Source organism: Protomyctophum parallelum (assembly GCF_964188405.1).
Source record: "Protomyctophum parallelum genome assembly, chromosome: 1".
Lineage (NCBI taxonomy): Eukaryota > Metazoa > Chordata > Actinopteri > Myctophiformes > Myctophidae > Protomyctophum > Protomyctophum parallelum.
In genome coordinates, this window is record NC_139697.1 from 77,513,918 (window position 1) to 77,534,165 (window position 20,248).

At 44.2% G+C, this 20,248-nt stretch overlaps 2 protein-coding genes across 5 annotated transcripts; both read right to left on the reverse strand.

Moving 5' to 3' along the window:
• Nucleotides 1-3,814: 3,814 nt before the first annotated feature.
• LOC310856784 (bromodomain-containing protein 8-like) lies at nt 3,815-7,345 on the reverse strand. The gene is made up of 6 exons (XM_083762262.1): nt 7,018-7,345; nt 6,795-6,887; nt 6,607-6,675; nt 5,796-6,099; nt 5,065-5,109; nt 3,815-4,618 (listed from the first exon to the last, which is right to left on the reverse strand). The coding sequence occupies exons 2-6, from the start codon at nt 6,881-6,883 to the stop codon at nt 4,559-4,561; spliced, it is 567 nt and encodes a 188-aa protein (XP_083618388.1). The 5' UTR covers nt 6,884-6,887; nt 7,018-7,345; the 3' UTR covers nt 3,815-4,558.
• Nucleotides 7,325-19,675, reverse strand: LOC310856755 (bromodomain-containing protein 8-like). Of its 4 annotated transcripts, none has more exons than XM_083762229.1 (14): nt 19,309-19,675; nt 18,764-18,800; nt 18,297-18,366; nt 18,005-18,054; nt 17,351-17,473; nt 16,952-17,032; nt 16,751-16,815; nt 16,265-16,506; nt 15,733-15,924; nt 15,115-15,205; nt 14,508-14,648; nt 13,306-13,466; nt 7,669-8,140; nt 7,325-7,529 (listed from the first exon to the last, which is right to left on the reverse strand). In XM_083762229.1, the coding sequence occupies exons 1-14, from the start codon at nt 19,325-19,327 to the stop codon at nt 7,414-7,416; spliced, it is 1,860 nt and encodes a 619-aa protein (XP_083618355.1). In that variant the 5' UTR covers nt 19,328-19,675; the 3' UTR covers nt 7,325-7,413. The 4 variants fall into 4 exon arrangements, with proteins under 4 accessions (XP_083618355.1, XP_083618354.1, XP_083618353.1 ...); XM_083762228.1 differs by having other exon boundaries at nt 7,327-7,529; nt 15,751-15,924; nt 18,704-18,800; XM_083762227.1 differs by having other exon boundaries at nt 7,327-7,529; nt 18,704-18,800.
• Nucleotides 19,676-20,248: the final 573 nt, after the last annotated feature.

A 20,248-nucleotide genomic window follows, 5' to 3' on the forward strand; every position in this document is an offset into this window, starting at 1 on the left:
TGTGTCCGTCCGTCCGTGACCAGCTAATCTCAGCCACCGTTAACCCGGTCGATGCCCCAAACTTTCCAGAACGGCCTGTTATAGCGCCACCAGGAGGCCGCTTTGTGCAAAACAGGTTTTTGCACAGCACACCTACAGATTTTGTCCAAACATCACGCAAATTGGTACACAGTCTCTCTAGAGCCATTCAACCAAACCGGTCTTTCAGATTTATCACACTCCATCCTGATTGGTTAAGATTGGCTTCTAAAGTTCACAGGAGTGCTCAGTTTCAAACAAAATGCTGCAAATCATGAACACATCGCGTGATTTCCGTGAAATTGTGCACCCACATTCCCACTAGGCCGAGGACAAAATGCCACATGAACAATTTCAACTCAGCCTCAAGGTGGCGCTATAACTGGCCGAAAAGTGTTTTTACCTCTAACTGCACGGATCTGTGGATAACCTGGTGGAGACCTGTGCCCAGAAGGGCACTTTTTCTAGTTGTCACTGAAACCCATTTGAGGGTGGCTCTGCATACGTCATCTTCAGCAAGTTGAACACCCTATATAACACTGCAACAGCAATGTTCAGTTACATGTGGACAACAGAACGTGTGTGTGTCATGAGTTTAGCCTGTCGGTTACGAGAAAAATGCTGATTGTTTTCCTGACTTTTCCACTTTTTTCAAGTAGAGACAAGAAGAGAGAGCAGTGGCAGTTTATGGGGTGTGTGGCATCTGCCACTTCAAAATAAGTCCTTACAAAGTTAGCCATCCCAGTTAGCCATCCCAATTTAATATAGGATAATATTTGCATCTTAAGCAAATATTATCCTATATTAAATTTGGCTTGGCTGCCTTTTCCATTTCAATTGGACTGGTTAAATAAAGGCTAAATAAAAATAAATAAAACAATTTGATTAGCAAAGTGTAAGCCTTTTTTTGTTTCTTTTACAAAATCACCATGCCGGTTTATAAAATAATATAGTAAATCACATGATTTCACTCTGATTAATTGCTGAAGAAAATGAAAGGAAGCCAAATGTTTCTGTCAACTGTTTACTTGATCATTATATTACACATTAGACATTAATCAGCCTCACTCTCAAAGTCACTAACAATGTTATCTATTATGTATTAAACCATTCACTGCAGCCTTCTTACCAAAGGCCTCATGTACACAACGAAGCATGCCTGTACTGTAAGGTTATATTTTGCAGGTGTTTGCGCTGATTTATACTTAGTCGTACGACAGTGACAAATATTAGATCTACATACACAAAGCGTCGCTGTGAGCTTGCAGATCTGCTATTTTCCGCATGGGACACTGTCGTAGGACGGATAAATTAGGCAAATGTGTGATGCGGTCATAAGGCAAACATCAACAAACTGATAGTTCCCACAATATATTCAATTAGGCAAACATCAACAAACTGATAGTTCCCACAAGATATTCAATTAGGCAAACATCAACAAACTGATAGTTCCCACAAGATATTCAATTTGGAGACTAAGGGCAGGATTTACAGGTGCTGCACAGTTGATACAGTAATTAAGACATAGTAGCCTGCTCCTTCATCTATGATTGTTTAAAATAGAACATATAAGTGACTTTCATGGACACGGCTGTTAAATTGCACAAACTCATTCTGATTTGTTCTGTTGCAGCTCCTATATACATTTCATCAGATAACACATAGTTGACTGAACATGAACATCTTCTCACATGTATCCCCACCAAACTAAGAGGTCATTAAGAAGTTATTGAATACTTGCACTTTGTCATGTTTGGCATAATTGCGTCAAAAATGAAATACTAGTATCACATACAGTATGTAAAGCACTGCTTCTCAACCTGTGGGCAGGTGGGCCCCAAAATAGTTGGCAAAACACTAAGATTTTAATTATAATACAACATCAAAATAAAAAATAATAATAATGCAAATTCATGTAAAATGTGTTTTCATTCTGATACCAATAAATAGAAACCAAGTTAGTTAGTTCCATTGATCTAAGGCAGAAAACAATTGATTCACTGATTGATCATTAAAGATGGAGTGCCGTGATTTTTGTACTTTTTCTGTTTTGCATGTGTCTATGGAGTTAACATTACTCTAATAGACCCCCAGGTGTGGTTATAATATTCAAATATGTCTTCCCTGTGTATTTTTGGTTTCTTACTGAACGCTGAAAGCTTCAAAAGGCCCAATCGAAATAACACCATTTTAGTGACATCATAACCCTACGCCCTCCCACATTATCATACAACAACAGCTGTGGGCGAGGCTTAACTTTGGGTGGGTGGTGCTAAGGTGAAAACCAGGTATACTTAATGAACTGGTGGGTGTGGCCACATAAAAACATCATTTTAGGGGGGGGGGGGATCACAGCATTCCATCTTTAAAATAAACATGCTCTGAAAATTCACACAGCCCACCTATCTGACCACTTGACACCTTAAGATGTGGTGGATCGTGGGGCGGGCGTGAGCGCTTTTCAAGTGGGCCCTGATGCAGAAAAGGTTGAAAACCACCCTGGGATGCTGCTTGGTACAGTGATAGCCTGGAAACCAGACAAATCAAATTTGTCCACAAAACAAAAAAAATCCTAAAAAAAATGCCCTGGGCAGATTTGGTCTGGCACCGCTCAATTGTAATAGACCGTGCGGTAAGCCCCGCCCGCTCGCTCAGCTGCCCTCGATACCGTTGTTAAGCAGGACAAACATCAGCAAACCTCCATTGAGGAACGTGTTATGTCGGCGTTTTTCCGAAGAGGAATAGAAGCATTCACATCAACAACATTCATACTATAATAACGCCATGGTGAAACGTTGCTGTTGGGCGTCCTGCAACAGTGCTTCATAGGCACCCAGAACGTTTGGGGCATTTTCTTTTTATTCCTTTCCTGTGGGTGCGCGGGTGCGCGGGTGCGCACAATGTTTACATTCTAGAGGAGGAAGCGGCGGTGGCGTCACTCGTTCACCCTCCCTGCTACTATCATACTAGTATTAACGTCAACTTTTACTAAACAATGGTTAAATCAATCGTCTAATAAACAACAAACAACTTACCTTGGAGCAAATGGTGTGCTTTGTAACTTTCTAGTTGCTTGTGTTGGACGGCAGCCACATAACTGTCTTCAACCACAGGCTCCAGTCACGTCCCCTCCCACTGCGGTTCAGAAAAAAAAGAACGCTGGTTACCCCTTTCTGCATCCAAAAAGTGAAGGTCCGCTAATGGTCTAAACTATTGTCTTTGCCGTTCCTAAATTCAAAATAGTTTAGACCATTAGCGGACCTTCACTTTTTGGATACAATGTGCAGAAAATGGTAAGCAGCGTTCTTTTTCTGAACCGCAGTGAGAGGGAACGTGACTGGAGGCTGGAGCCTGTGGCTGGCGTCCGACCAACACAAGCAACTGAGCGTGGAGATTAGAAAGTTACAAAGCACACCATTTGCTCCAAGGTAAGTTGTTAGTTGTTTATTAGACGATTGATTTAAATATTGTTTAGTAAAAGTTGATGTTAATAGTATGATTTAGTAGCAGGGAGGGTGAATGAGTGACCGCCGCGTTCCACCTCCAGAATGTAAACATTGACATGTGCATGTGCGCACCCACGGGAAAAGGAATAAAAATAAATGCCCCAAACGTTCTGGGTACTTATTAAGCACTGTTGCAGGACGCCCAACAGCAACGTTTCACCATGGCGTTATTATAGTATGAATGCTGTTGATATGAATGCTTCTATTCCTCTTCGGAAAGACGCAGACATAACACGGTCCTCAATGGAGGTTCGCTGATGTTTGTCCTGCTTAACAACGGTATCGAGGGCAGCTGAGCGAGCGGGCGGGGCTTACCGCACGGTCTATTGGATTTCACTCCCTCCGAAGTTTTGAGGTATACCAACCAGGGCCCAGTAAGCAAATATGGGGCGGGTTTATCACCAGAGGCATTATTTTTTTATCCGCCCCTTGGAAATGCAGGTTCCACACAGAGATTCCAGACTAATATCTACCCAGTGATATTACTCTGGCGGTGCCAGGCTAGTACAGTGCTAGAACAAATACAGTGACTTGGGCTTGAAGCCTTTTCAAGTCACATTATCAAGTATTACAATTGAATATTTCATGAGCAACATAGTTATAGTGGAAATCAATGTCATTGGGAGTCAGTCAATCACACTGAGGCCTCACACTAAATACGTTTCATTTGATGTTATGATTGAGATACTGTCATTTATACTTTAATTTAATGTAATTGACAATGGCCTAAACTAGGTTTTAACAGGAGTTGACTATGAAAGCTGATTCGAGCAAGTTATTCTCAAACAGGCCTCTTCGTCGGATTAGAACTGCAATTGGCTCTACCCCCTAACTGCTACAGTACAAGTCCCCAATCCAACCATAAACTGCACAATACTGCAAGGGAATCTATTACACTGGACGTCTCCGCCTCATTGCACAAGATACATACATGTGCATTTAAATCCACAGGTACATTCGGCTATTCACTAAAAACCCACTGGGGTGGGGAACACATCAGACATACTGTATACTCCTCAGGCCTCCGGACGCAGTCACTTCTTCATCTTGAGATCAGCTTCAATGGCACAACGACGACCTCTAGTGCCCCCATCCTGCATAGCCACAGAAAGAATAAGAGAGAGAGAGAGAGAGATAGCCATCTTTTATTACACTGAGTTTGAGGCAACACTTCAATCAATGCAAATTTGATTATTTGAGCTATTATATAAAAATCTAATTTCTGAATGACACAAATCCTATTTTTGTTCTCAACAAGCTATATCATTTGAAATTGTGAAATCTGTCATGGAATGACCTACCTAGATTCACCTAGATTTACTAAAACTATTTAACGCAACGATTTCTATGTAATATAAGCTATGAGACAGTAATTATGGAACAGAGGTATAGAGAGTGCTGTGCTGTTCCATGGGCCTGGCGTGGGGAGATGAGACCATCATTGTGTGAGGACAAAAAGCAAGTTGGAAACTTGATTTGTGTTGTGGCAATGGCAGTAAACAACAGATTGTAGGACAAAGCCTTGCGGACGGGTACTTACAAAAAGAGAGAGAAGGAAGGCTGGAGACGCCATGGATACACTGTCCTGTAAGATGACCAATATACACAAATCAGACAGAGAACTAGAGGGGAAGATACAATGTTTGAGAGAGTTCTATAGCAATGGTTCCCAAACCTTTTAGCACATGACCCAAAAGAGACATTTTATGTCTCCCTGGGACCCAAACTAGTGAAAATAGCAGATCTACAAGCTCACAATGTTTCACTTCGCGCCACTTTGTGAGCTTTTAGATTGGCTATTTTCACTACTCCTTAATCATCTGTTTTCTAATTTCTGGAATTTCTTAGATTTTCCGTTGATGTCTTTATGAAATCATTGAATCTGCCAGTGTTTTTCAGTGTTTTATCTTAATTTGAAGACCCACGGGACCCGAGACGTGAACCAACAAATTCTGTGTGTAGTGGTGGACAATCATCCTTTCTTTCACCCGGAAAATACATTTTGTAACCACGATTATCAGTTCTTTAGTTATGGGCCGTTGAATAAAGCTTGTTTAGACCAATAACGCAATCTGGGAAAAGTATCAGAGATAAATGTATTTGATAAATGTATCTGTTTACACTGAGGTGGATGGAGACGGAGTCTCTTAGCAACCTTCATACGTTAGCAAAGTGCCACCATCTATCGTATAGCGCCTTTGGCAGTGAAGCGTTGGATTCGTAAATGGCCGTTCTTGGCAGTCAGTGCGTTGACTGCATGGGTCCCGTCACCTTATCTGCGGGGTCCTGCTTGCGTGCGGCACCCTCGCGGCCAACACCTCTCAGGCTCTTGGCGCTGATGCCTCCTCGGGCATCGTCTGAGGAGGTCTGCATGATAAGCTGCGTGGCCAGGAACTGCTGGATCTGCTCCAGGACGTCGCGCTGCATCTCCACACCCATGTGGAACACGTCGTGGTCCGACGAGTTGTACATGACGGCGTTCTGGAACATCAGCATGATGTCCCGCTGGAACTCGGCCGTGGTGCGCACCAGGCCCGTCTCGATGTTCTTCTTGATGGTGGACAGGTCCATGGGCCTGGGGGAGACGGTGGTGGTTAGCGCCGGAGCGGTAGGCATTAGTGGGGACAAGGACTCACATTTGGTACTTAAGTAAAAGTATCAATGCTGCAGTGCAGAACTACTCTGTTACAAGTAAGAGTCTGGAATTCAAAATGTACTTGTTAAGGTTAAGGTACAAAAAGTGCTGGTAACAAAATGCACCAAAAGTAGAAAGTAGGCATTATACAGAATGTCCCATTTCAAGTTTTCAAATGTTTAAAAAGATTCTAAAAATAGCCGATCTACAAGCTCACAATGCTTAATGTATGTTTTGTAATAATAATCAAAATGTACAAAGGAACTATTAACTAAAGCTGTAAAATAAATGTAGTGTAGTAAAAGAAAAGTACAATATTTGCCTCTGACATGTAGTGGAGTAGAAGTAAAAGTATTGGAAACCAAACAAGAAACGATCTCTCAACAAAAGTCAAGAGATTTCCAGGTTTGGAGTAAGAAAGTGTGGAAAACCTCTAAATGCACTCACCTGTACACAATACTGTGGTATCCAGGAGCAATGTCGTCCGTCACAGGCTGCAGGAACACATTGGCGTATCTAAAAACAAATTGTGTTAATCACATCAGCAACTTCCATCATTATTGAAAAATAAACCATTGTAATCACTTATTCACTTTGGTTCTGTGTTTTGTAAATGAACAACACTAGATACCCACCTGTGATTGGCTGCTGCACGCCACACCAGCATAATGGCCTTTTTCCAGATCTTCTGAGCTTGTATAGCTTCTTGGTCCTCGCTGCTCATTGAACTGTAGAACAAAACGACCCAATTTAAACAGTGTGTGTGTGTGTGTGTGTGTGTGTGTGTGTGTGTGTGTGTGTGTGTGTGTGTGTGTGCGTGCGTGTGTGCGCGTGCGTGCATGCGTGTGAGACACTCACAACTGTGAGGAGGTGGGGCTGCTCGGGATGGAGTCTGCAGCGGTGTGGAGCTGCAGGGACGAGGACGCCGTCGTGTGCAGGCTGTAGCCGTCCTCGCTCTCACTGGCCGTGGGCTCCGCCTCCCCATCCGCCTCCGACAGGAAGGCCTCCGCCGCCCCGTCGGCCTCCTCCTCCTCCTCGTCCGCTCCTCCTCCTCCTCCTCGGCAGAACTCCGGCCTCTTGCTCGCCGCCTCTGCTTTACTCCCTGAGACGCTCCTCTCTCCATCCCCTTCCCGTCCCCTGTCCCCGTCCCCCTCCCCGGCCCCCTGCGCAACACACGGAGGAAGACACGCACGCTCTCATTGGGATCTTAACTGTCCACAAAAAAGCTCGGGAGTAAAAAGAACGTACAGCACGCTACATTTTACAAGTACAGAGTACAACAATTACAGGCATCAACGTTATCTCTGTCCTCATCGGGGGGTGTACCTTGGAGTGTCTTTCTGTCAGTGGGCTATCTTCTAATACTGAGTCTGCCAAGACAGTAAAGACGAATAATAAACAAGGAAATGGTTATGCCAAAATGCACAGTTCCATGCAAAACAAACGCACATTTTTTTTCTGAAGCAAATGAACAAAGATATTTGTTTTCCTGTAACGGTCTTAACGTACCTCCACGTGGCTTCTCTACTTCCTGCCGCACCCATTGCTCACTCTCACACTTGACGGTAATGTCCAGCGAGATGTGTCCGTCCCGGCGCCCCTCCTTCCCGCTACCCGCAGCCTCTGCCTGCGGAGGGGCACCGGTCTGGTGGTTTCGCTCCGGGGAGGAGGAGGAGGCGGAGAGAGGAAGGCCCTGCAGTCTCAGCGGGTATCCCGAGGGACAGCCGCCCTCCTGTCCACCGCTCGCGGACGTCGAGTGCGAGAACGGAGCCAGAGACATGCCCTGAATCTCCATGGCTTCCGTCTTGCCAACCAGGCTGCTGTGGAGGAGGGAGGAGGCGTGCGTGACAGCGGGGCCGGGCTCGTGGCTCTTGAATGGCCCTGCTTCCCAGGCGGCAGACAGGGCATGGCCGTTCTCCTCACACAGGGACAGAGCTGCCTCTACGGCAGCTGCATCCAGAGCCTCCGAGTTCTCATCTCCCTGTGGAGCACAGACACTCTTTATTTAAGGGGCACTATCCCCCAGCTTTCCGGGTTTGTGTAAACACAAAAACATTGAAGGTAAAAGTGACGGAAAAGTGAGGACGCAAATTGTCATTGGCCAGAATGAGATGATGTATGATGATAAGAGCGGCCCTCACTTCACACGGGTGTGATTTTTTATAGCTTTATTTAGTAGTTATTTTTATATTGTACACATGTACACAATATACAAAATACAAAAGTCGCAAGCACAGACACTCTTACATTAAAACAGAACCACCATCAGTTGCATTGTTGATTCACAGCAGCAAGTGTAATTCATGTCTTGATTTACACTTTCTCCAAATATTTTAAAGCATTTACAGAACATAACTGAATAATTGAGTCAATGTTGGCGAAATACATTGCACAACGTGCTGGAATACCACCTGTTATGGATGTTTGTCTGTTGCCTTAAGGTCACAACTGCTGCAACAACTGAACATTTGTTCAAAGATTGTTGGACAACCACTTAAGGTGCTCTATATATCTACGTATAATAACAGTATTCTAAGGTTGAGCAAGGAATATCACTTCAAGTTCAAACACTAGCCATGTTTGGTATGGAGAATATTGGTTTCTGCCTTCAGGAAGGAGATACTGTGGTGTGTTCCAGCATACACTTACAGTATACTATGGTCAGACTGTCACTGAGGTGGTCCTTTGTTCATTAGTCGACTTTGAGGCTTAATCAGGAGTTTGGCCAGGGCCCAGGGTAGGCTGAGCAGCGGAAATTGCTCTTGTCTTTATGTTTTATGTATGTATGAGCGGATCCTCATCGCCGAGTTTAGTAGCAGTCCGGTAACAACCATCATGGCAGTGTACTCACCCACCAACGTGGCGTCAGTCGAGGAAGCGGAAAAGTTTTACAGGGACCTAGCAACGGCAGTCCGAAGCGTCCCGGCACACAACTTTCTTGCGATTCTGGGGGACTTTAACGCGAGACTCGGACGAACGGATGCGACATACACTTACCATGAGGACACAAACCGGAATGGAGTGTACCTTGCTACACTACTCCTGGAACAAGAAACACCATGTTCAGAAAAAGAATGGGCAAAAGATGGACCTTCCAGGACCGGCCTACTGGTATGAGACGTCAACTAGACTACATACTAGTGAGACGAAAATGGAGGAATTCCATCTTGAACGCGGAACCCTACAACACCTTCAACTCTGTAGGTTCTGACCACCGGGTGGTATCCATGAGAGTGAGGTTGAGTCTAAGGACCCCAAAACCGAGCCCCATGGTACGCCATGACTGGAGGACATTCTCCACAAGCCCTGAACTACAGGCCAGATACACAGCAGAGTTCAAGGACCTCGTTCACATACAGGATGTGAGGGAGGAACCGGGCACAGGGTACACGAAGTTCATGGAAGCACACAAGGCTGCAACAGCGAGGTGTGTACCGATGATGCAGAGGACCAGAGGCCCCACCAGATCGAAACATCCAGATGTCATCGCAGCGCAACAAAGAATAGAGGAGGCACGTCGAGCATGCGATCAAGAACCGTCCGCAGAACAACGCGAGACACTGAAGGAGGCCAAGCGTCTTCTCTTCGCCGAGTACGACAACATCAAGGGTGAGGAGCTGATGCAAAAAGTCCGCAGGGTAGAAGCTGCTCATGGGGAATTCCAGTACAGCGAGTCATGGAAGGTGATCAATGAGATGTGTGGAAGGAAAAGACCGAAAGAGGGACAGGTGGCAGGAAACAGCCCAGAAGAGAGAGTGACCACCTGGTTAACTCACTTCAGGAACCTCCTCGGCACACACCAGACAGTGGAAGGTGCTGAGAGGGAAATGCCTGTAGTCCTAGAGGATCTCAGCATTGATGACGGCCCTTTCACAGCAGGAGAGTTTGCCAAGGTCAAAGCCTCCCTGAAGCAAGGGAAAAGTGCTGGACCTGACGGCATTCCACCCGAGGTAGTCAAGAACTGCAATCTGGATGAAGTCATCTTGGAGATCTGCAACCAGGCTCTATTGGGAAACATCATGCCAGAAATATGGTCTCTCTCTCACATCATCCCAGTACCAAAATCTGGAGATCTGTCAAAACCTGACAATTACCGTGGTATCAGCCTGACCTGTATCATAGCAAAAATGTTCAATCGCATGATACTGAACAGGATTAGGAGCACAATCGACCCCCACCTCAGGGAAAACCAAAACGGATTCCGAGAGGGGAGAACAACCTTAGCCCAGATCCTTGCGTTACGGAGGATCATTGAAGAGGTCAAGAGGAACAACCTAGCAGCAGTGCTATGCTTCATTGACTTCAAGAAGGCCTTTGACTCAATCCATAGAGGAATGATGGTGAGAATACTCAAGGCCTACAATGTTCCTCCGAACCTGCTCCGAGCCATTGATACTATGTACACAGGAACGAGAGCCCGAGTGACAACGCCGGATGGTAACAGCGAGGAATTCAGCATCCAAACCGGAGTGCTGCAGGGAGACACCCTGGCCCCCTTCCTTTTTATAATAGTGTTGGACTATGCCCTGAGACAAGCTATTAATGGAAGGGAGCCAGAGCTCGGCTTCACAATCTCACCCAGAAGGTCTACGAGACACCCTGCAGAAACCCTCACAGACCTGGACTACGCTGATGACATCTGCCTGCTATCGGACAACGTAGGGCAGGCACAGGCTCTCCTGACCTGTGTGGAGTTGGAGTGCGCCAAAGTTGGCCTCAGTCTAAATGCAAAGAAGACTGAGGTCATACTCTATAACAGTGGTTCTCAACCTTTTTACACCAAGTACCACCTCAGATTTTTTCTATCACTCCAAGTACCACCACCGCCAAACGTGCACGCGCGTGCTATTAGTGGTTATTGATGCTTTTTTGGCGGGTTTATGATGGATTTCGGGTACCTACCTACTGTTATCAAAATGATAATATGACCACCATTATAACTTATGTGAAAATATATACATATATGCACAGTTCACACAGGAGAAAAAAATATTCCTAATAAGAAATTAAGAATATTTATTTATATTTCACAGACGTCAGCCAAAATCATGCTGTACAAAACAGGCACTTTAACTACTTTACAATGAGGAGCCATACAGGCATCCCCAGGTTTTTTGAGTTAATACATTTATCAATAGCATAGGTAGGCTATACACATTAATTCTGAATACAGGTTTTGAAACTCATTTGCCCCAATACAGCAGCTGTGTGTTTGTATGGATCTATCAATTCACATCATTTTAATATTAAGGACCCAGCCATTTGTATCTCTGGGACCCCAAATTATTATTTTCTATTTGTTTATATTGTAAAATCAATGTCAATTTAACTCTTAGTGTACAAATGGAACCTATCATTTGGCTGGGAGTGGGGACCCCTGATCCCACTTTAAAAACCGTGTAGCCTACTGTCCTACACAGCACTGTCTGTCCGTGACAATGTAACTATAGTGATGTCCGTTCTATTTAAGCATTGGTTGGCAGTTAGCACTTAAGCAGTTATTAGCATCATAGCATGGTCTGTCACATAAGTATTGACAAACAGCGGTCATATTTGTCAAACAAAACTGTTGGGGACTGTGGGGAGATATAATTTTAAGAACATGAGCATGTCGTCATGCTCAGCTGTCAGCTTGTTGTGCTGTTCCGTCTCTCTCGTCTACTAAGATGTTGATGCTAATCAATGCTAAAGATTAGCTTGCATGGAGCTAAGGCTGAAACTTTGCTGCTGTAGTTGCCACGGTGGCAAATCAATCCCTTTATTTTTTTGCACTCGGCTGTCTTTTTAGTTTTATAATATATAATACTCCCATGCGAGCAGCAGCAGTGCTGGCTAGTGGTTAGCCTAGCAGCCTGCACAGTGCTACTGTCCATATGACTGTGTCTGTAGCAGTCTATGAACACTGCTGGAGGAATAATGGCCTGGAGTGGAGTACTGGAATGGACTGGAGTGGAGTGCTTGCAGTGCTTGGGATCAGTCATTTTCGCTGTAGTCCGATCCGATCCAGATCACGTTTTTTGGCTCATATCGACCTGATATCCGATCTGTGGATCAGATCACGGCATCCCTGATCTTTTGGGAAGATTTTCCGCGTACCACCTGGGGGGGGCTCAAGTACCACTGGTGGTACGCGTACCACAGGTTGAGAACCACTGCTCTATAACATCCCCCAGGAACATCTGCCCCTAACGACAATAGAGGGTATTGTCCTAAAGGAGGTCAGTGACTTCAAATACCTGGGCGCATGGGTCGACTCCACAGAGAAGGACCTTAAAGTGAGGAAGGCACTTGCCTGGCGAGCTCTTAACGGTATGACCAGTGTGTGGAAATACAACCTTCCCCGACACATCAAGATCAGTTTCTTCTCTGCTACCGTGGAGTCCGTCCTCCTCTATGGCTGTGAATGCTGGACACTTAAACAAGCCCTACAGAAATCCCTGGATGGGTGCTACACCAGAATGTTACGTGTGGTACTTAACATCAACCAGGATGAGCACATCACCAACAAGCTTCTGTACGGGGCATTACCAAGTGTAACAGAGAAGATAGCAGTAAGGAGGATGAGACTAGCTGGCCACTGCCACCGACATCAAGAACTCCCGGCCAAAAAGCTTGTACTGTGGGAACCAACACACGGGCATCGATCGAGAGGACGTCCCACACCGACCTATGTGGACGTACTAAAGAAAGATACCGGTGCAGAAAGCACAAAGGAGCTGGCCAGATGTATGGAGAACCGAGATGACTGGAGACGCCGATGGAGGGCTCGTCTGAGGACGACGTAGAGAGAGAGGGCTGGCTCCTATATATAGGCCACATAGGCCATGGCCTAGGGTGGCAGATTGCCCAGGGCGGCAGTTAAAAAGACGGTGCATTGAAATTATCGTGTTGCATTACTTATCGTAAGTAAGTTTCAAGTCTTCAAGTTGGCTTCAAGGTGCACAGGGAAGATCATATGACATAACTTTATACTTACAAAAAACCATAGTGGAAATAGCAGATCTACAAGCTCAAGCTTGAGCTTGGAAAATGACCGTCAATTTCCACTTTTGAAAATGTTTGAAAATATATTAATTCAACAAGGTTATAATTATGACAATTATGTCAAAAATAATTGTGATTATCTCAAATAGTCTGGTGTCGTACCTTGTCCTCGATGATGGCGATGATGTCCCCCACAGTCTTCAGGTCCAGCTCATCTCCCATCATGTAGGACGCTGAGACATCATCTTCACTCAGTTCACAAGTCTTCTCCCCACCAGGCACAGGCTGACACCCAGAGGGCAGCGATGACATCTCACCCCCTTCTGCACGCACGCACGCACACACACACACACACACACACACACACACGCACACACGCACGCGCACGCACACACAGTGAGTGTTAACTTAACTCTGTGAGTATACAAATACAACCAAATGGACCTGTATGGATTTAACAAAGGATTTTACTGTGCACAAGAATAGGTTTCGTCCTGTATTCTGAACAAGTACTATACATACTTTGCTCACTGCTCAGCCAATCAAATCATCTCAATTGCGTGCTCAGCCAATCAAATCACTGCTATGATTCACACAAACACACAAAGATGGGCATATTACAGTATTATATAGGGGCTGGCACCCATCAAAAATAAAGCAGAAATGCTGAAAACAATCATCTTAACAACTTGCATCCCAGCAAAGCAAGGCAAAGCATATTCTGTCAAACATTAGTCAAAAACTCTGATCAGCCTGAAGCGAGTGGTGCAACAGCATCCCCTATTGGTACTCTAAACATCGGGACACAGGGACATAGTCACACAGATTGGGACATAGGGACAAAGCTGTTCCTTGGAGTGGTTGCACCACTCAGGTGAAAAGAAAGAAAAGAAAAATCACACTCGTGTGAAGTGAGGGGCGGCCTTATTTTTGGGAGCATGTTGATGTTCTCATGTCGGTGAAAAGGTTAATAGGTTAATATTTATTACAAGATGTATTTATATCAGTGAGATGACCTCTTACTTAATTTACTCTAAACAAACATTAAAGTCCATAGACTTAGCTGGTACTAGACATTTATTATTACGCTATAAACAAACATTAAAAGTCCAGAGACTGAGGCCTGGGCCGTGCCTCAGCGGTCCAGGCACCTTGGCTGGTAATCCAGTCTGGCAGTGTGCCGTGGGTTCGACTCCCGATCCCGACGGCCTTTACTGCATCTCACCCCATCTCTCTCCCCATTTCCTGTCAGCCTACCGTCTGTCCCTCCATAAAAAATATAAAATAAAGACGAAAGCCACAAAGAAACATAGAAAAGTGGTTAAAAAACGAAAACAAACCAACAACAGAGGTATGGGACAGACCTGATGCTTGGGGGTCTACAGGCTGAGAAGTGGCACCAGAGAGGGGGGCACTGGAGCTGTTGTCTGGACTGTTCAAGAAACCTAGCGGGACAGAAAACTGGCTGGGACCAGCCTCCAGGAGTCGGGACAACGTGGGGGCACCTGCCAGGCCAACATTCATACAGATGCACGCACGCACGCACGCACGCACGCACACACACACGCACACACACACACACACACACACACACACACACACACACGCGCACACACACACACACACACACACACACACACACACACACACACACACAACTAGCAAGGATGTACACAAATCAATGATACTATACATACCACCACCTATCTATACTGATAGCACACACAGGCACTAATGCACACACACACACACACACACACAGTCCTGCAGTATGACTCAAGCACAGCCTTGTGTATACAGTGCCATGTGAACTTATGTGTGCGAGTGTTTGTGCATGTGTCTGTGTGTATGTGTGTGTGTGCAAGTGCATCCCTACACTACGTGCATTCGTGCATGCTTGTTTCTCTGTACGTGGAAGCTTTTGTGCATATGTGCATGTGTGTGTTTGCGTGCACATTTGCGTATGTGTACCTGTTGCCTGGGAGACAGGGGGACTCGACAGAGTCAGCTGCAAGTCATGTGCTCCAGTCACATGACCAGGGGGAACATCAGCTTCCCCAATCTGGGAAGTACAACCAAAGATATTCAATTATTTAAGAAGATCCGCCATCCCAATTTCCCAATCCCCCAAAAAACAGTGGCCGGAGATCGCTGACCGTCCGGCTACGTGAGACAATGATGAAGGTGGGGGTGGGACAATTCACTTACCTCCTGATTTGATAAGATCTCGATACCTAGGGTGGCGATACCATTTATATTGTGATTCTTAATTATATTGCGATTGAGCCAGATAACGTCAGTCAGTCTTTCTGACATGAAAAAATCAAATAAATAAGAAATTTACATTTTTAATTGATTAAAAACATTGTGGCATTAGAAACCACAATATTTGAGTGAAAGTTTTTTTCGCCCACGCCTAGATGAAAGTAATTACTGTGATATAAACCGGACATCTCTGGCATCAGATAAATCTTAATCTGTCATACTGTAGACTGTAGAGGAACAGCAGTGAGAATGAAACAGGAGAAGTACTCTGCACGCAGTCGGCAGACGCGGCACTAGACGTGAACAAGTCCCTCTCGGTCATACCAGTCTAGAGGAACTTGCCGGTAGGAGACTGCTCTTCTTCAGTAGCTCCGACAGCAGGGGAGATGGTGGCGGTGTGGATTTCTGAACCATCAGCTTCTTCTGGAAGCAGTCATCCAGTAGTAGAGAGCCGTGGTCGACCTCTCCATTTCCAGAAGGCTCAGCCAAAGCCATGAATCTTGCTGATCCTGAGGCCTGTGCAGAAAGAGGGAGCCCTTTGTAGCATGCTAGCAGCTGATATTACAGTCAGAACTCAGACGCACTATATTTTCAGCATGAAGGGCATACAGGGATTGTCTCTGTTCAAAGGTACCATATGAAATTTTACAGTAACAATTTACAAGATGATATCAGCAAGGAAGTATTAACCACTTAAAACCTGTATACTTTGTTTCCCGGTGTTCCCCAGTAGTTTATGGTCCTTTCATTTTCCCCTCTACAACAAATTTCATAGCTTTCATTCTTCCTTTCAACCAATACGATAAGCTTAAAATAAAACCCTCAGCCTTCTGTTTAGTGAGCGGTGGGGACTCACGTTCTTGGTGGTGACAGGCTCGTCGGCCAGGCCCTGCAGTGTGTCCCCTGGGGACAAGTCCAGGCCCTGTAGTGTGTCCCCTGGGGACAAGTCCAGGCCCTGCAGTGTGTCCCCTGGGGACAAGTCCAGGCTCTGTAGTGTGTCCCCTGGGGATGAGTCCAGGCCTGGCGAGTGGCACTCTGCAGGTGAATGTATGGTAACGTTGGGCAGTCGCTTTGGCATGTTCTTTAACATCTGTCTGGCTGGATGGGCGACAAGGAAAATGTGCTCAGTGGTGTTGTCTTACAATGTACAGCTTTATTTACTTTACCCTGCCTCAGCTGCTTCAATTTAGTTATTTTCACAATGTTACAACATAGAATTATACTGAAAAAGATAAATACTACAAAAAAGAGAAAGACATTAATTGAAAGATTAGTTGAAAAATTGGTTGAGAAAATATAAAAATATATATTTTTAATTCAACAGTTATCAATAAAAAAATACCCTGATAGGCAGCATCGGTGGTCTTTCTTTTCAATTCCGCTTCCGCTTCCTCCTGTTTCCTCTTCCTAACAGATATATACGGTAAGTAGGATTCATATAATTGTACAGAGCGAACGACAAAATCATCAAATGGATGGTTGTATGTATCAATATTAATAAAACAAACATGAATGGCATAATTAACTTATTGTTGTCTCTTACTGTACAATATCGTCCCACAACCCCTGTAGTGTGGAATCTAAATGACCTGCTTGGGTCAATTCTGCCTCTCTCTTCAGCTTTCTGTAAGTAAATATCATAAGTTCATCATCCATCATTAGTCATGTCAATCCCTTTCAAACCTCGGCTCATACAGTTAGGTCATAAAACTGTTACCAAACTGGTTTGAGGGTCAGTGAGTCTAGCTTTCTGCTCAGGAGAAGAGACTGAAAATGAGCATCTGTATGACCTAAAGCAAGTGGTTCTCAAACACTTTGGTGTCAAGGACCCTCACATTGATACACACTGCAGACCTCTACTTGAGAAGATACTGTGCCAGAGTTCCACTTTACCAAGTCTAGAGGGTTTTAAGATGGTTAAAGATTATGGATTTGTCTGAACCTGTGCTTCTCCTGCGTTTCTCTGATCAACTTCTTCAGCTCGTCGATCCTCTCGGCTGTCAGCCTGCGTACGATCACATCCTCCACCGTCTCCACGACTTCACCCTTCTCCCCGCGTTTACGTCTGGCGACAACAGATGCAGTGGTTATTAATTAGTAGTGAATTCACTGCCAGCATGTACAGTTGTTGAAGTCCCTTAATAGAGGGGTACATTTTCTTAACCACTTGAGCCTTATAATTTGTCGTACAACAAATAGCTGAAATACATAGTCACTACGTGTCATAATGTGATGCATTGTGGACCTGTAGATCTATTACTTGTGCTACTTAAATTAAAAAAAAAACTAATGTAGAAAATCTTTGAATATTTGCCCAAAATCGGGGGACCAGGGTTAATGTGGTTAACACACGAACACAGACACAGAGAGACACACACACACACACACACACACACACACACACACACAATTAAATAGTGACATTATCAAACATAAACATCAAACATATCAGTCTACATCTACAATACGGATTTATTAAATACTATAATATTCCAAAAAGTACTGTCTGCAGTATAGTCTATTATAGCCTATCATTATTGGGTTGGCAACAACATGGTCATAAGATGATTTAGATCAGGCCTGAGAATGAGCTCACTTTGGTGCTTCGGTCACTTCCAGCAGCTCAGAGTACTGCGAGGCACAGTGCTACGACAAGGGGAGGAAAACAACAAGAATTCAACATTCAATATAGTTTTATCACAAAACGCAATTCAACAACCTGATGTAAACATTTGCTTAACCCATCAAGCCCCACATACACTCAAAACTGTTTGCATTTCTGTAGTTTTATTAACAGCCTTTGTAGCCTATTGTATTGCTGTTTGTGTGTGTAGTCTATTTTTGTCTGACTGTCATTGGTTTCCTGTTTGTATCCAAATCGAACATACCTTTTGAGAGAACCAATCAGGTGGTCGCCCAGGTTCTGCAAATGGTTTGATAGCTCGACTGACAGACACCCTGTTGAATTGAACACATGTTCATTAAGAGTGCAGTAGGCTGTCTGAGAGTATACAAATTAAATAGTATGCCTAAATGAAATAATTATGAATAAATGAACACTGAGAAATTTACTGTGCACAAGGATTGTGTGTTTCGTCCTATTTCATTAATATGTATGTGCCCCAACAGCTAATCAAATATCTGTGCTTGGGGACGATATTTTTTAATTGAACAATGCCATTGCACACACACAATGTATATTGTTCTTTTTGTGTCTCATTACCGGTATATATAATGTATTTATTTATTCATTAACTTGTCTTTATGCTACAACAGTTGACAGCTGATTCAATACCAGTTTTGGTCTCCACTTTTCATGACAGATGTGGCCAGACACAGTTTCTCCCTCACTGACCATGGTTCAGTTGGTCCAATGGCAAGCAACTTGTGTTCTGGGGATGGGGGGAAAAAGGAACAAAACGTTAGCTCAAATCCATCCCTGCAACAGGAGACGAACTGGGAAACTGACAAGCATCATCGACACGACGACACCACATGTTCGTCCATTCATATCCATTCCCAGGGTTTCCGGCCTTTGTCATTATGAAAGTTTGAATACATTGTGTGTCTGTCAACTGATGTTTTAAGGTCAGCTGACAGTTAGTGTTATGCTACTAGCATTTGGTACAGTGATAGCTACAGAATGGCATTGGTTTTCATTGTATCAGTGAAGCACATAGCAGGCAGCATGCATTATTATTGCGTTGCTGCGTATCGAGCTGTCAGGCATGAGTCCCGATGACACGCCGAACGTTCTTCCATTCACTTTACTGTATGAATGGCAGTCAGTCATGCAGGAACTTGGTACTATAGCGACACAACGTTGCCAATACCAGCCAGGTAGAATTGTGTTAACGACTGCATTCTCTTTTTTCCAAGCGAACTAACAATGTTACTCACTTCCAACCCCGCTCGCCATCTTCGTATTATCATTCCAACCTCCCACTCATTCTTCTCGCAGATCGAAAGCCTACAATTGCCAGCATTATCATCAACAATTCGAAAATGGTGCCCAGAATGAAATTATGTAACATGGCACAAATCCGTATACGTTATGTAAAAAGCTTTCTCTCGGCGGCAGACTTCAGACAAGTGCACGCTGGTTCTTCTTTTTGATGAGGAACATGGAAATACCGTTCTGTTGAATCTGTTCTGCCTGTAATTCAGTCTTGTTGTAACTGGTTTAACTTGAAGGGTTTCAGCTCAAATGCGAGGATGCCCCTGGAGGGGAAAAACATCGCCAGGGCAATTCCAGCAGTCATGAAGGGTTTCGTTTTATTATTAAATTAAAGGCGAACAATGTCAATTAGAGCATAAGAATTTTGAGTTTGCATTGACGTTGCACACTGTCATTTCATTTTGGGGGTAAGTAGATTTGTGTTCGTACACGCCCACATTCAGTAATGATGGTACATCCCTGAATGCTGTTGAATATTTTGTGAAGTTTATTTGAAGAAGGATAAAGGGGGTGTGAACTCGAAGTAGCCTAAAAGAAGGATGTCTTCAAATTAATTGTTATGTTATATAGTTATATATATTATGATACTACAGAGTCACTATAATCATCATCATCATCATCATCATCATATTGGTTGATTGTTGATTGGTTGAATATAGGCTACTCTATACAGTTTGCAAAAAAGCACAGAGGTAGGCTACATTTCATACAAAAGGATTCTAAAGGGAAAGCGCCTGGCTTGTTTACATTGGTCCTGTGAATTTCATTTCATCAAAGTTTATGCTCAATATCCATAAGCAGAATAAATGTTTCATGATTGTCATATTGACATCTGGGAAGGAATTTGTGGGGAAATTACAATTGGTATAAGGACAGCAATTG

Excerpts from the sequence above, each read along its gene's own strand:
- LOC310856784 (XM_083762262.1), bottom strand. The coding sequence starts at position 6,883 with ATGAGCAGCGAGGACCAAGAAGCTATACAAGCTCAGAAGATCTGGAAA. Across the intron at positions 6,676-6,794 it reads CGTGCAGCAGCCAATCACAG|ATACGCCAATGTGTTCCTGC; the intron begins GTGGGTATCTAG and ends ATTTGTTTTTAG. Across the intron at positions 5,110-5,795 it reads AGCAGGACCCCGCAGATAAG|GACAGTGTATCCATGGCGTC; the intron begins GTGACGGGACCC and ends GTCATCTTACAG.
- LOC310856755 (XM_083762227.1), bottom strand. Across the intron at positions 15,925-16,264 it reads AGCCTGTCACCACCAAGAAC|GCCTCAGGATCAGCAAGATT; the intron begins GTGAGTCCCCAC and ends CTTTCTGCACAG. Across the intron at positions 15,206-15,732 it reads CGGCAAGTTCCTCTAGACTG|ATTGGGGAAGCTGATGTTCC; the intron begins GTATGACCGAGA and ends TGTACTTCCCAG.